Raw genomic sequence first — 16,229 nt, forward strand, 5'->3', positions numbered from 1 at the left:
ATGCCACAATCTGTCAGATTCAGAATGGGCTAACAACCCAGTCATTTCCAAACACATTTCGCCTGTCACAGATTTTTTGCACATTAAGATAGAATCAGTGTATAAAGAAATACAAAGTAATGTTTGTACCTGCCAGGGAGATAGTAAGATTTTTGTCATTCCATCATGGAGGGGAATCAGGGTCAAATCCACAAATTTTAAAAATTATGCCATCATAATAAATGACAACTTAATAGATGGACAGTAAGTAAGAGATTGACAACTTGAAGGGAAGACTTATGGTAGAGAAAGCTTTTACTGTTTTTTCTTGTTTTTCGTGAAGCCAAGTCCATACCATACATTATTCAATTAACAAGATCACCCTTTACAGTCACTTGAAAGTTCCTCTTATCATCTTTGTTCCTTTCTTCTGTATGAAGTGAGGTGGATTTTTCCTCTACAGTTTCAGTGAACCCTGGCTGCAGCTTCTAAAAGGCTCATTATCTCTTCTATCACATCAGCTTCTGCTTTCAAGGCTTATTGTTTAGTTCTTAATATAAACTGAGAGACTAAAATCCCTTCAAAACACCCAAGGTGCCTTTGCCACTGAGTAACCAACAAAGCATCACATCTGCTGTAAGACCCCTTTCATCAAAAATCATATACTATATGAACACTGGGACACTCAAAACCTTTGGAAGTACAATTACCCTAATTTCTTCCTTAGATGAAGGCACACTTGACATGGTGTTTAAATGGGCTGTCATTTTTGAATCTTCATTATGGATCTGATTTTCTTATGTAAAATATGCTTTAGAATCGTGGAAGGTTTTGTTAGGCATTGTGTCCAGCAGGGTTCAGAAGTCATACAATAGCATCACTTTTGCAGGTTAAAGTATTTTAACCTGTATGGACTAGGCTACCCACGTATAACCTTCCTAACAAGTAGCTGCCTGTCTGGATTGAGTAAATTAACCTTACTCTTCTCTATTTTGGTCAAGACCTTCTAGAAGCAACTCATTAAGCTACAAACAACTTAAATACATGATTATTGCAAAGCAGTCCTCAGGGAGTTTTCCACTCAAATCTCATTGAAATTCAATAGGATTATGGCCACTAATTCCCTGAAAGCCAATCAAAAATTCACCATCTAAATAAGGGTGTTTGTGTGTGTGCATACATATACGCATGTGCACATATATACATACATGTTTATGTCTCTTTGTGCATATATATGTACCCACACACACACAGAGTGTTATGTAGGCCCATACATGTGCATACAAGTAACACAATACTGGAGTGCTTTGAGCTTGACAGAAAGCATTCACATTATGTTTAAGTGAAACCTCTTCTCTCAATTGCCACTCTCAGCAGTTAGTTCTGTCAAACTAATAATACAGGTCTGCACAGCAAAATGATACAATATCAGTATTAGCATATAAAATGAAGGTAAGTATAGGTTTCCCATGTCTTTATTTCTTTTCCATTTTCTCACTAGTGGAGAAATTTGCCAAACCCAAACACTTTCATTCCTTTCTCAAGGGTCTATGTGGCATTTTTGTTTTTACTGAGGAAAAAAAAAAAAAAAAGATACAAGGAGATATTACCCCTTTGATTTGGTTTTTGATTCCTAACAATGCTCAATAAATATAACTACAGTGGACTATTTAATAGCCCTGTAAGCATTACATGGCCTACAGCTGAAGAGAGTCTAGCTGCCTTAACTAAACACAGTAACTTGCTGTAAGAGCGGTTTTCAGGACAGTGATAAATCACAGTGTAATACAACCATGCATTAAGCTCAAAACAAATGTGAGACTGGCACAAATATTAAAGTACAACTGGGCAGAAGTCAGGTATGTACAAGTCATTGACAAACATTGGTGCAAGTGCTTTAGACAAGACATTTAAAAGAAATTTACATAAAAAACATAGATTAAATTTATCAAAGTTTGATAAATTTTAAAGACAGTAAAAAAGTACAGAAAACATGAAAAAATAAAACCCCCAGCCAATCCATACAGTACAGTTTTACTACATTTATATTACAGAATGAAGACAGAAAAGGATACAAGGAATTAAGAGCAAAGAAAATTCTGCTGGCTGTAGCCAGTGAAATTTCATTGCTGGTGAGAGATGCGCACACACAGATGCACGCACACGCACAGGAAATAAAGACAAAACCCAAAAAAATCATTTACTGTAACAAATGACAGACACAGAGGTGAGAAACATTTGGCATGTTGCAGCACATGAAGTCATTCACGATTGGCTAACGATGGTACCTGGCTCGGCTGAAGATCACTGGCTTGCCTGAGCGGAGTAACGGATGGAGGAGGCACACCTGATGTGGACGCAGACCGACCTAATCTGCAACTTGCTTTAGGCTCTGCGAAGGAAGAGAAGAAAATACATCAGTGAACGGGAGCTGGGTTACTGCTGCAGTAAACTGAAACACGGTGGATCCGGGATCCCCTTGAAATGGAGACTCTGGGCTTGGTTTCTAATTGAAGTCTTGAACATTTGGCTGAATCACGAACAGAAGTCGGGATCAGAAGAAAGGGGATTAAGACAGAACCCATTCCATGTCCTGGCGCCTGTCCTCTCGTATAGCACCTCTGAAGCTGAAAAGCATAAAACAGCAGACAGACGGGAAGCATATAAAGGAGACCTTGTTGCTCCCTCCAGTACCTTTTTCTACTCATAAAACAGAGCGGTGATTAAAGGAGTTACAGTAGCTGCTGGCTTCATTTCTCCATCCCGGAGCTGAGGGAGGTGGCAGCCCAAAGAGTGCCTGTGCTGAAGGAAAGCATGAAATGCCAGAAAATGAAGGAGGGAGTGTATAAAAGTGCTGAGGATACTGTCACACTTGGGGATTTGGAATGACACCAAAAAAACTTGGAAACCTGATATCAATGGCAGTGAATTGAGAGACAGAAAGCAGGAAGAAAGGAGAGCAATCAGAACATCAACAGTGGCAGATTCTCAAGTCTGTTCCCCAGAATCAAGGTGATTGCAGAAGTAGAGGTTGCCTTGAGAGAAAGCGCTATTCCAGAGAAGCACTGCACAGAAATGACACAATTATTTCATTTTCCTTCTGCTCTTGTACAGGGAGGCATTTGTCAGGAGGCTCCCCGCTAATTTCCAGCACAGGTTATTACTACTAACACACTGATGCAACAGTGACCATGCAGCTTGGGAGCCCTGGGTGAAGGTTTCTGTGTCTGAGCCACTCTGAGACCAGGGTGTTACCCCACTGTTCAACACCCCCGATCTGGTCTAGAAGAAACTGGCTTTTCCTGAGTAATGAGTCTGCCTGCCCTACAAAAATACATGTCCCTCCATCTCCTGTTTATGGCTGAGGATCTCTCAGCCCTTGACTTCTGACTCAGATGGACACGTGCATACTCCTTATGTTTTATAAACCTTCCTCCCAACCCTGCACCTGTCTTCTCTGTTTAGTGGGTAAACACTGAGATGAAGGGCATTTGCACTCAGCAGACATTTCGTACAATAACACACTCTCAATTTTAGTGTTGATAGTACTGCTTTACCATGAATAACAAGTATCTATAATAATACCATGCCCCCTTACAATGGGTTTAAAGAATTCCTCCTATTCAATCTCATGTTTTCAAGAAGAGGGGAAGGACCTGTGCCTTGTGCAATCCTGGTTTAGCAAGTTTGCTTTAGAAGCACATGTTTTCTCATCTATCGTTTGCTTACATCTCTCTGAAATTTATTTTCGCGTGCCTTATTTACACTGCTGCTTTGTCTGTGTTTGGTTTACACGAATATATCTATTTCCTATGTGGCTCTCTAGTTTCATCACTAGCCACTGGTTGGGCCATTGTTTGAAAGGAATAAGATGTCCATCACTAGCATGTCCTTCGGGTCACCTGGCACGTCTTGGGAACTCGAGAACAGCCAGTACATTATGCCACCTACCAGCAACATGCTAAAATGTGTTCTTCCAATCTCACTGATGCTTTTTCATTGTCACCTTAAATGCTTATTTTCCTTAGATGTTTCAGAATTCAGTAGGGTACGGAGAAGAGCTATCCACTTAAGCTGGAGCACTTAGACCAATGAAAGCATCTGTATGGGTGAATATTCATCAACTAATTATTAATAGGTTGGTTAACATCCAGCTGGCTGAGCAGCAAAAATATTTATGCTGTTCAACGAATGCATTATTCAATTCAGTCATTCCTAGTCAGTCTGTAAACATACTACGAGTCAACACGGCAATAAGCATTCAGAAAGGAGCAGACTGATCTCCTGCATAACCTTGCATTTTGTACATAATCTGTTGTTTTGATTTTTTTGGACTTGGGCAGTTATTCTGAAGGTTTGATTAGATTTGTTTTTGTTCTGATTTCACTCTGTCTGTGTGCCAGATTTCTGACTGTTTCTTTCAGTAATATAGATGTAATAATGGATCTCATGTCTGTTCTGTCCTGGAATTTTGCTGGGGTTTCACAGAGGACAAGAATTGGGGGTTTTCTTGTTGTTCTTCACTACTGCTAAATAGAGACTCTGTTTTTGCTGTGACAAGCAGAATCAGACACCCAGCATATAAAAAACTCCAAGGCACTGTCTGCCATTGCTTCTGAATTGTTTTCTTTGCTTTGGGAAAGCAGAGAGAAGTGTCATAATTTCCAATTTGGATATATGTGCAACAACAAGAGATTACCATTTCCTCGCCAAAGAGACTCCTTTCATCTGGCATCAAAGAAATAAAACCTATCACACACAGATGAAGTATTAGTTCCTTTATCTCCCTGTAATATATGTTACAGTATTAAGGAAACTACTGCAATTTCCTTGGTGATCCTCTCCAAAAAAAAGGTTTCAGAGATGGCTCCATCTAGCTTTTCTTTTTAAGTTCAGGAACTTGGGTCATGCAGTGAAAGGGAAATGTTGAAGTTTTCTTAAATAACCATTCCATTGGTCTCAGTGGGAATGAATATTTTTAGACCAAATAAATACTCTATTCTACTGTAATTAGTGCTCTGAGTAACATCTTCACACTGCACACTACTGTGGGGAAAAAAATACCCATAAATGGTTTGTTGCATAAGTGATGCCCAGCTCACTGCTCTGTATTCTGCAGCACGTCATTTTTCAGCTGTGGACAGCTTATACACTGTGTTGAGGCTAACTGGATTTTGATCACTTTGGAATAGTAATAGTCATTTCAAATAATAACTTCTGCTTTGGGCTATCTAAAAAGTAGTAAAAGGTCTTCTTGCATAATTATGTCCCATCTCCAGCCACTTTCAGTATCTTTACCTCTCGGTTTTCATGTTTTAAATGCTCATTTCAGCTTGTCTGCAAGGCTTGCATATTGATACCGATTCTGGTTCTGGAATGAAAATGGGTTTTCCTTTTTACTGCTGAGAATCTTGAAGAACAACTGCCAGCAAAACTCAGGGATGGCTTCTAGTGTTTGATTCATGCTTATCTCATGTAGATGGTATTGAGACAGCTCAGTACTAACATCTGCAATGAGCACTCTTGAGACGTCTTAAGAAGTCCTCTTTGTGATAGTAACGCTTGGTGTGGAGCAGTTTTATCAGCCAGCCTGATAAGCACATAGGAAAGACTCTGGGATACCTGTCCTCTGAGGAGGACGCATTTGCTCAGAGTCCACAACGCAAGCTAAAATACATCTAGCTCTGTACTGATAAAGTTAGCATGGCACCCCATCTCTGCACTGTGCTTCACTGCACGGGTGGATTCTCTGTTCTAAATCAAACCTGCCTGAAGGAGGTTTCCAGAGACACCACTCCAAGCACAGGACCCTCTCTGCATCCACAGGTGTAAAGCCTTTTAACACTGCTGTAAGCCACTCAAATGATGACAAGGGCTAACAGCCTACTACCAAGCTAGGGAACTCACAGGCATAGTTCTAAGTACTTTACTGGACTGGGGCCAGGGGATGCAGCACACTTGAGTAGCCATTGGAGGTGCCTGTTGCAATCAATGGGCAGCATGAGGTTACAATTCAACAGATTGTCCAGGGTAGCTAGAAAGCTGCATAACATATTTAGTTATGTTATGCACAAAAATGTTCATAAGATTTAGCTGCTATATTTAACTGATGAGACTTTGGTGGCATTATTTTGCACAGCTTCAAATGGTGCATCCCTCACATTATGCCATATTATGAAAAGTGCACTGCTCTCTAAGTGCCTGAACCACCTCCAGGAGCAGATACAGCATGGTGCTAGCAGGGTATGGCAGGTCAGCCGTGTCTCAGTCCACACACATGTCACCCACAGCACCCATAACACTCCCAATAGTGCTAGTGATTGGGACCACAGCCACCTCAGCATGAAGTAAACCCACACATGTAGTCAGCTGCAATGGGAACAGCATTGCTGGGCATTCAGGTTTAGGCTGAGTCCTGACAATGCCAGTAGAATTACACATGGACATAAGCAAGCAGACAGCCCCAAAGGACAGCATTAAGGATGAGAATTTTAGGAGAAACTGTCCAACACAGAAATACAGGCTTCCCAATCACAAATACGATTGCCTTAAAATTGTGTACTCAGCGATGTATTTAAGCATCCACATAAATGACCTGTTTTCCACAACTGCAAGTGCTGTCATCGTAAATAAAGACGTAGATGCTTTGCTGGTTGCATCTGGGGCAGAGGCTGTTGCTGAGATTTTCCTCAATAAAGCACAATGCTGAAAAGCAACCAGATTTTGTGGAAATATGTTTGATCAGTTTTATACCAATGCACTATGGTTTTCTATATTCTCCAGAAATATAAGCTCTCTGCATGATTTTTATTTTTGGATCTTAATGGGAAGAGCTCTTTTGTTCATCCAAGGAAGGCTTCATGCTGCCTATCCTAATCTCAATTCAAAAAAAATACTCTGGCTGTCACTTACATTGGAGAAGCTTCTTACCCTGTCACAGTCTCTTCTTTGCACATGAAAAGAGAAATATCGCTTATTTGCTACAGCTGCCAAGAAGCACGTTTTGAATTAAACAAGGCGATGTGACAGGTTGAGAGTAATCACATGCAAAAAAAAGAAAAAAAAAGGCAGAAAAAGAAAACATCCATAGTGGAAAAATGAATCACACCTATTATCATCATACTGGCCTGGCCATGTTGGTCTCCTAAAGAGAGATGAGTAAGTTGAAACATAACTTGAAATTGTGAAACCTTAAGGTGAAATACAGTATTCTGTTACTTTAAAATAAGTATTTAGGACTTAACGTGCAGAAGCCACTTAGTGCTGAAATAGCACAGCAGCCTGTCAAACTGAACTGTTTTCACAAAGGGAGCACTGAACCTGTGGAACACAGTGTTGCTAGATATCCATAGGTCAAAAGTTTAGCAGGTCTCAAAACCAGGTTAGAAAATGAGAAAAACTGTCTGCATTAGGTGGGGTATGTTTTAAATTAAGATTTGTTCTGAACTGTCATGTCTCAGGTCTGTGTCAATGACTGAGGCAAAGAGGTAAGGAATAATCATGTCCTACTGGCAGGGTTTTTTTCCTTAAAATTTCTTGCTATTTTTCTCTGAAGCTTCTGGTATGGGCTACTGCCAGCCTTGGGGCTCTGCATCAAAAGGACAATTGTGCCTTGTTCCAAATAGCTGTAATGCCACTGCTGCAGAAAGCAGTGTGGACTTCTGCAGTCAGGCTCTGTGGCTACACTCGAGAGAGCACACACCCGGCTCCTGGTGCACTGGCTCGATGCCCTTAGTGTACGGCTCCAGTACTAATTTTAATTTAGGTAAAACTGCCGGCACTGCTAGGGGGGGAGCTTGTATGTGGAGAACATGGATGATCAGCATAGGCAAGGTCTGGAAGTGTCACATCCTCATCTGGACCTTGTTGGGCAGGCTGCCCAGTAACATAAAACTCCAGCACTAAGTTGCCTTCGCTTAAAGAATCCTTGAGGACTTAATAGCACAGTGATGTTCTGATATTGCCTGTGAGAAGAAAATACAGGTGTTGGTGGGAGTACTCAGTCATCTTTGAGTGGAGCAGCCCTAGCTAGCACGAACTCGTACTTTGTCGCTACTCCCTTCTTGTACCAATGAATGCATCTTGCACCTCGGGCTTCCCAGACATTGCTTCATTCCCAAAAAGCTTGAACTTAACTATTCACTACTTTTGCAAATCCACAACGTTAGCCTGTAATTCCAACGAAGGGTGGGCATTTACCTCCTTCCTGATTCTCTACAATGTTTTCAGCCAGAATACTAACGGGCTGCTGGAGTGACAAGGCAACTGTGATTCAAAACCAGGACACAACAACAGAGTAGCTGAGATCTAAAAGGCAGCGCAGTGCCTGTCTCTAGCGGCAGGTGGCAATGCAAAATGCTTCATGGTTGCAGTCAGGAAAAAAGCAGCAACATTCCAGAAAATACTCTTCAAAGCTCCTGGAGTGAAGTTATCACAGCCTTCTGTTTCACAGATCTCGTTTGGCTGTTCACTACAATTGCGCTGACTTTCCTAAATGCCGGCATGCCCCCAAACCACTTCCACTGCTTTCCGTAAGAAACACTAGGATGCCAAGAAACAGAAAGAAGCCTTGACAAATTGTGTGACAGATGAGAGAACAATCAGACATTAGAGGCAGTGATACCCACATGCACCTGACAGGCCAGGCTCATTTAAACAAAATGACCAGAAAGCTTCTGTTTGGAGATGGATCATTCCCCCTCTGATCTTCCTAGCAGGCACAGAGATGGGAAGAACTCACAAAAAATCAGTACTCTCACTCAGGTATTTACTCAGACCACTCCAGTACCTAGTTAATCTGTGCCTCAGTGGAGCTGCCTGTTGAGCACACAAGTCCTTTCACATCCTTTCTGTTTTATAGCAGAGCAATTCAACCCCATTTTCTTTAAATTATTCCAACACTGCCCTAATAAATGCCTGTACCAGTGTGAACTAGGAAGTAGGCAGCAAACTGTGGTGTTTCAAGGACATGTCTGCACAAAAAAAGTAGCCTTTTTTCTCTTATCTATGATGTTGGAAAGAGAGCAAAGGCAACTATGACCGTACTGGGGACTGCCCTGATTTTATTTGGCCCTGTGGTAAATATAAGTTCTAAATTCCTAGCACAGAATTTCTCTGACACCAGAAAGTATTTGTATCCATACATATGTATTAAAACTCTCTTCTTGCATTCTGTTACAGTTCTAATTTAATTGAGGAGAATGAACTGTTACAGTTCATGTTTAAGTTCATTGAGGAGAACTGTCTACAGCATTTTGAATGCAATGCTCCATCGATTAAAGGTAAAAGATGTTGCTCAGGCAACAGCTAGAGACACAGGGGAAAAAATATTCATGGCAGATGAGAGACTATTCATCAAATGAAATGTCATAAAAACTGTGGGGAAAGAAAAATCATAATCAGCTCTCAGATTTTAATCATAAAAAAAGGAGTTAAAATTCAGCCAATAAAATATTTCCATAATTTTTCTTTGACAGTCCTAGCTGTGTAAGACAAAGTCACAGCTAACTAAATCAAGGCATGATTCAACAACTATTACAGTTTGCTGATGCCAAATGAATATTGAGGCCAACATGTTTTGTCTGCTTTTGGAGACCAACCAACCCTTTGAAATAAAACTGATGCAGGAAGGTTGGACAGAAATGCTATATTTTGCTAAGAACTTACTCTCTAATTTTCATTTCTTTTCCGTTCTGCTCCATACTGTCATCTCGCAGAAGTAAAAAGGTTGGTACACACCTTTGGTCTAATTATCAGATGTCCCAATACTTTGATGTGGTACCTTTAAACCCATCCTTTTTCCTGCATTAGCACAGATGACGCTCTAATACACTTGGAACAGAACTTCTAACAACGCTATGAGCTAATCTGGAAAATTCCTACCTACCAGGTTGTTTTGTGAGAACAGACTCATAAGCAAAAGGCAGTACCACCCAAATAACCTGTGCTAGAGCAATAAGATTTGCAGAAAAGTCACTTTTGCTGCCCCAGGAAGGACAATTTGGGGGGTCTTTAGCAAGAAAAGCTGGACTACACCATTGCTGCAAATGACATGTCACATCAGCAAAGCCTATTCAAGATACATACTGAGTTTCAGGTGTCGTTTCCAGCAATGCGGGGAAAATGTGAGTCCTATTATCACACAGGGAAGCGATGCCCCAGGTGAGGGGTGAGCATCTCTGCTAGCTCGGCACTGTGAAGACTCATCTCTGCCATTGACTGCCCAGTGGATCTCTCATGCAGAATAACTTCTTGTTTGAGTAGCTCATTCATGGTCTTATGCTTACTGAACATTGACCATGAAGCTCCAGTACCACATATGCCAACTGTTTTTAAAGTAGATATTTTTCACAATCCAACCAATAAGCAATGAAGTTACTCTTTTAAGAGAACTGCCAAATCTCAAAAATTAGCAATGTAATGCTTATGCCAGGGATATAAATATCTGTTTATAGAAGACCATTCACGTATCAGTTCTGTTTGTCTTAGTCAATTTATAAACAAGGCTGCATCATTTTTCATGGTTTATGGCACTTCACTATTTTATATATATAAAATTTGATTAATGACATTGATAGGCATGAATTTGACATTTCTGAAACCCATAGTCACTTTCTAGAAATTTATGTACAAACATAAAGCAATGGCTGCCTGTGTCCACTCACTGTGCTGATCAGTAAGATGGCCCTGTTTCTGCATAGTGTGGTTTTGTTACTGTATGTGATATCTGAATTTATGAACTTCCCTCTGAGGTGCCATCCTGGGGGTGTCTTTGCCATAGTGTCCCTTTTCAATGTCAAGTGAAATTCCTTTCTTCTTTTAAAACAGATGAACGGCATGCTTACATGATTGTATCACCTGCCGCCATCCCAATCCTGTTCCAGTGCAGAGCACAAGCAGGCCACGCAATGCTTGTTAGTGCAGCAGTCAATGGGCAGGGCAGGTTCTAGAAGATATCTGGAATTCTAAAGAAGCTGGATACTTACCTATACTGTCTATCTTTAGAGAGCCTTCAGATCACAGAGGAGATTAATGAAATCATCCTTGCTCTGCTACTTGACATACCTGAGCTGTTGCTTCCAGCCAACATGGTGGGACTGACAGAGGATCTCCCCAGCCTGCTGGACACCACAGGCGGGCCTGGTGTTCCATCCCATTCCTGAGCTTTCCCTGGCTCCCTGGAGGAAGCTGTCCCGTGATGGCCTCCCCTCTCTTTGTTTTCCAGCTTTGGTAGTGGTTCGGTGCTATGACTTCTGATCTTCAGCTCATCTAACGGTTCTACAAAATACACAAGTGCACATTTTGTTATAGAGCGTCTACTAATTACCCATATCATGTAACAATGTCTTGCTCAATGCTCCATATATACCAATCATAAATCTTTTAAGGCAATTTATATCACAATTTTACTTAGTTTATGTAGGTTTCAATACAATTTTTAATTATTAAAACCATACACAATGCAGCAGATGGATAAAATGTAATTTTTCTGTTACAACTTTTATATGTCAGGAAAATATTTTTGAAAATAGGATTTTATTAACAAGTTATGGAAATACTTGAATTCTTCTCAGCTGTCATTTCAGTGGGAACAGGTTCTTCCTCAGATACTTCCTAAGGAAGCTCTCTCCTAAGGCAATACTGTGCAAACAACACATCTCTACTCCTCATAAGCTCTAATAAAAAGCACACAATCCAAAAAACTGTCCAGTATTCATATTTTGGGTCTGCCCAGCATAACCAAGGGAATAAAATTTCACTTGGTTGGAAAATCCTTGGAGTCAGAAAATGACTTTCTGCTTGCAACACCATGAGTCAATACAAGGAGGAGAAATTCAAAAAAACAATTGAAAGATTTTTCAAGTGAAGCAGAGATGTCTGCTTTCTTCATGGCTGGTGATTTTCTGGTCTTTTCTTGAGACCCTCATTTCTTGTCTTGCAGGTTGAGCAATGAACAGAGAAACAATTCATTCCTGATCTTTTCCATCTGTAGCTGTGAAAAATTCACATGAAAAAGTAGACACAGAAAAAACATGAGACTGCTTTTATTTGTAACAGCTAATTACAGTGTTAGTTATTCAAAGCTTGCTGAACTGTTTTACCTCCTTTTACCCCTCCCCTCCCCCTCAAAAAATCACATCTGAGTTTGGAACATTATACCTCATATTTAATCCCAAAGACATCCTTATGTGATACCCTCAGTTCTAGACATTCAGGTTTGGTAAATGAACCCCCTGATGTACCTTAATTTCTGTATGTATCTACAGTCTTGGACAGAGATGGACAGTCCTCCCTTAAGCCCTATCTCAACATCTTTTTTTGTGGCTACAAGGGACATCACAAGATCTGGGACAGCCAAGGAAAGGGAAAACACCAGAAGCCATTTGCATCTCTGTCAGGAGATGAAAACAGCTCCCCATGGAACCCATGCAGAACACCAGTGGCTTTGCAGGACTGCCAGAGATGCAATGGCAAAATTTGTTTCAGCAGCCACTTCCTCTCCCAGTTATCCCCACAGCCAGGAACTGGGACTAGCCAACAGTAATTGCTGCTCAGAAGATAGAGTCCCAGAAAAAGATCTACATTCCAAAAACTTTAATTTGCGGCTCAGAAACCCACACAGTTTACCCTTGCTACTGCAAACAGTGGAAGGTGCAATATCAGATATGTCTATGATATGGTACAGACCCATCCATGCACAGCAGAAACAAAATCTCATGTTGTTTTTGATTTCTTTGACATCCCAGTCTGCAGATGAACTTGATGAGCAACAACACAGTCAGCCTGAAGTTTCCTCAATGAAACATCATACAGAAAACATGTAAAAATGTCTAACTGGATATGCAGTGCACTATGTAATCATTAGTGTATTTAATAAGTTATTACCAGTTAATAGTAAAAATTAATGTTAAGGATATACCAGAACCTTAAAGATACTGTTTTTAATTGCTCACAGTAGTAACACTCCATGAGACAACAATGAAACAACCCCAGTTTAACAAGTCTCATAAATAGGATTCAGTGACATTTTATGTGACAAAGACCTTCAAAAATCAAACCTATTCCTTGAACTTTTAGGTCACTTACCTACTTTAATGTATGCAAAAAGACACTTTAATGAAAATAAAACATGTTTGCTTTTCCTAGTTGGTAACCCCAGCAGGGTACAAGGTTGAATAACAGTCTGTATCAATATAACATGACATCTGCCTTTCAGGGACCTTTGCTACAGAGTGTCTGTAACAAAGCTCTGTCTGTGACTGCACGGAGAGGCTTGCTAATACAGAGCTGTGCTGAGACAGAGAGCTCGAATTATGACTGAAACAGTTCAAAACTAGTTATCAACAAAAATACATTTATATTTTTTCTGAGCATTGATCTATCAAAAATAATGATGTACTTTTTTGCATAACAGCTACATGCAATCAGATACGATTTTTTTCTTTACACCAATAACACACACTTCTTTAAGATACTGCTTATCTGGGAAAAGCAAAGATAGGAACCAAGTTCCAAAATTCTTTGGAAACGCACACAATCCTTTTTCCCACTGATACCGGAGGCTGTCTAGATTGCAGATTTTCCTCTCCAGCAAAAGGAATAGAAAGCCAAAAGAATAAAATATGCCTTAAAAAAGGTCAGAATCTGACCCTGCAAGTGTCCCACCAACTTAATGCATCATTCAATAGATTTAATTTACTATGTCATGCAGCTGCTACTGGAAAGGCTGTGATTACCTTGGTGAAAATCTTCTCTGTGTGCGCCTCATTGACACTACTTGAACACCAACCCTTGAAATTTCACACGTTCATGCAGTCAGCCCTTAGTTGCAGTGGAAACACTCTTGTTGAGTGTGGAGCTAAGGATTTATCCACTTCAGTTTACTTAACAGAGAAGCATTTGTACTTGTTGCCTGATAAAAATGATTTGTGCATTCTTAGTTTCATTATCAGCTGAATCAAAGTACAGCAGTTTTCTGCAACCAGCTGGAAACTATGGAAATATTCAGACTAAATAAAGATTTGGCTTATAGTCTATTTCTTTATAAGGTGAAGAAAATCACTTTTCAGCTGGCTGTCTAGACTTTGTAAATTTGTATTCCACTATCCTTTCTCAGGGATTTTCAGTTCTCAGTTTATCTGAAAAGTAATATATCCTAAAAATGAAAAGCAGATTGAATCAGATTATAATGTAGATTATAATGTCATGTAACCCATCGCAGAGCCTGAATCATTATTATTTGGTGATCACTATCAGTAACATTGATATACCGTCAGAAAAACAACAAGTCAGTGCTTTATATAGTTTTATGTAATACTGCTTTCCTGCTCACTTGCAAATACATAAAAAATGAAAAAACAAAATAATGTCTCACATTTTCTCAAACATTTTGGGAAGGGTTTTAGAATAATTTCAGCTGCCTTAATAAATGTCAGTAGGAATCATATTCAAATTCAATAAAAAACCCAAACACTGTGCTATCTCTTGCTCAACTGAAATTCTAATGTGCCTGTGACAGCTCCAGAAATGTAGAATGCTCCCCTCCCAGGTCACAGTGCATTACTGGGACTTTTTGTTGACTGTCCCAGTCATTTGGATGTTTTTATACTGTTAACTACTCCCTGCTGCAAATGTAGCTCCATGGAGCAAGCTCAGTGGTACAAATTACTGAATGTCTCATAAAAGCGCAGTCATTGCTCCGTGTTTGCATTCCTGCAGTCAGGCACGAGGCAGTGGCAGAAAGCAGAACACGTGTGTAGCTGCCAGTTATGGTTACCTATGGGGTGGTGACCTTATCAACTAAAAATCAAAGCAGTATATTTTAAACGGAGTAACTCTTTATAAAAGCTACAACAGGATTTAAATGACCACTTTATCCACATTGATCCTATACTGAAAACATGAACTTCAATCAGTTATATATATCTATCTATATATTTTCTGCTGAAATGTAACAGTAGCTGCTGCACAGCTTTTTTTTTAATTTTTTATTTGAGAAGTCCAGAAACACAGATGGGATCTAAGTTACCTCATGCTGTTAAAAACCTTAATTTGGAGTTAGGAGATATTGAAGCTCAGTGTTATGCTGGGAGCTCACTCAATCATATGATGTCCACGGGCAAATCTTTTCACAGTCAAGTGCTATATTTTGAAAGCTGAAATTATTATGGAAAGCATCTTTATTGTTCAATAATTCTTAAGCCAAAATAGTACATAAAAATGTAAATGTCAAGAAATAATTCACTGCTTTAAATATTTATGGATACAGTTGGTTGAACTGCCATAAAGGCGTTCAAATGTTTCAAGCACTTCCAGGTGTCATTTTCTTTCAATATTCAAAGATATGCATTTTTCTTATTTGTTTATTTTACCTGAATCTCAGGCTTTTCCATTTCAAGAATAAGATGGTGGCTAAAATCTCTGAGAGAAAACATATTTTACAGATAATTGACACGTACAATTTCCCTTCTATGCTCTACAAAAGGTCCCCTAAGAGCTGCAGACTACGCAAGGCTGGCACATGAGCTGTGGTACTGGAAAATTAATAAATGCTAAAGAAAGTGAGAAACAAACTGAGTTAGTCAGCTGTAACCTGGACCAAAGCAAACTGAAAAATACACCTATGGAGAACACCTTACCTAAAAAGTCTCTTATTCAAATTAATGTATACTCTGTGGCCAGTCTGGCACACTGCTCTTAAGCAGAAATTGATTTCAGTCCTGGTGACTTCTTAGCGTAATGCTAAAGTGATAAAGAGCAGAACCTTTATTACAGCTTGAGGTTTTGGGGGGAAGAAAGAAAAGCAATTGTCTTAAGGAACTTAAAATGAGGGTTGCTGTCTGCCATCTCTCTCAGCTGTGAGCTGAAATGTGTAAGCTAACCATCCATGCATTATTCATTTACTTTTTTTTTTTCTGTGTGTTTGTTATAAACTTAAATAAATAATGCATGACTCTAGGCAGAACTCGCATACTGGGGGAAGCAAATGGTACTACTCACAGGGTCTAAAATTCAGTGTATGCATACAGGTGTAAAGCAAAGTCAGTCACTTGGGATGGAGTTTACATGTGAATCAGATCTCCTGGTCTCCTCCAGTCCCGATATGTCAGACCTCACCTCATACAGCCACAAGGCAGGGAGCACAGAGTATCCCCAAGGGCACGCCTGGCCATCAGCAGGCGTGGCGACACAGGATTAGACAGCAGCCAGCACGCGTGTGTGACCATCAGAGCTACCAGAGACACATCCCA

At 40.0% G+C, this 16,229-nt stretch overlaps 1 protein-coding gene across 6 annotated transcripts in view; it reads right to left on the reverse strand.

The window, feature by feature from the left end:
- The window catches only part of NYAP2 (neuronal tyrosine-phosphorylated phosphoinositide-3-kinase adaptor 2), a 151,802-nt gene that overhangs the window by 33,185 nt on the left and 102,388 nt on the right, over positions 1 to 16,229 (reverse strand). For all 6 annotated transcript variants that reach the window (XM_080409934.1, XM_080409937.1, XM_080409935.1 and 3 more), the window contains 2 exons: positions 11,044 to 11,256; positions 2,268 to 2,371 (listed from right to left, as the gene is read on the reverse strand). In XM_080409934.1, the coding sequence (XP_080266060.1) occupies positions 2,268 to 2,371; positions 11,044 to 11,256 (317 nt within the window). The remainder of the gene's footprint in view (positions 1 to 2,267; positions 2,372 to 11,043; positions 11,257 to 16,229) is intronic.

The sequence above is a fragment of the Falco punctatus genome, assembly GCF_963210335.1.
Source record: "Falco punctatus genome assembly, chromosome: 13".
Classification (NCBI taxonomy): domain Eukaryota; kingdom Metazoa; phylum Chordata; class Aves; order Falconiformes; family Falconidae; genus Falco; species Falco punctatus.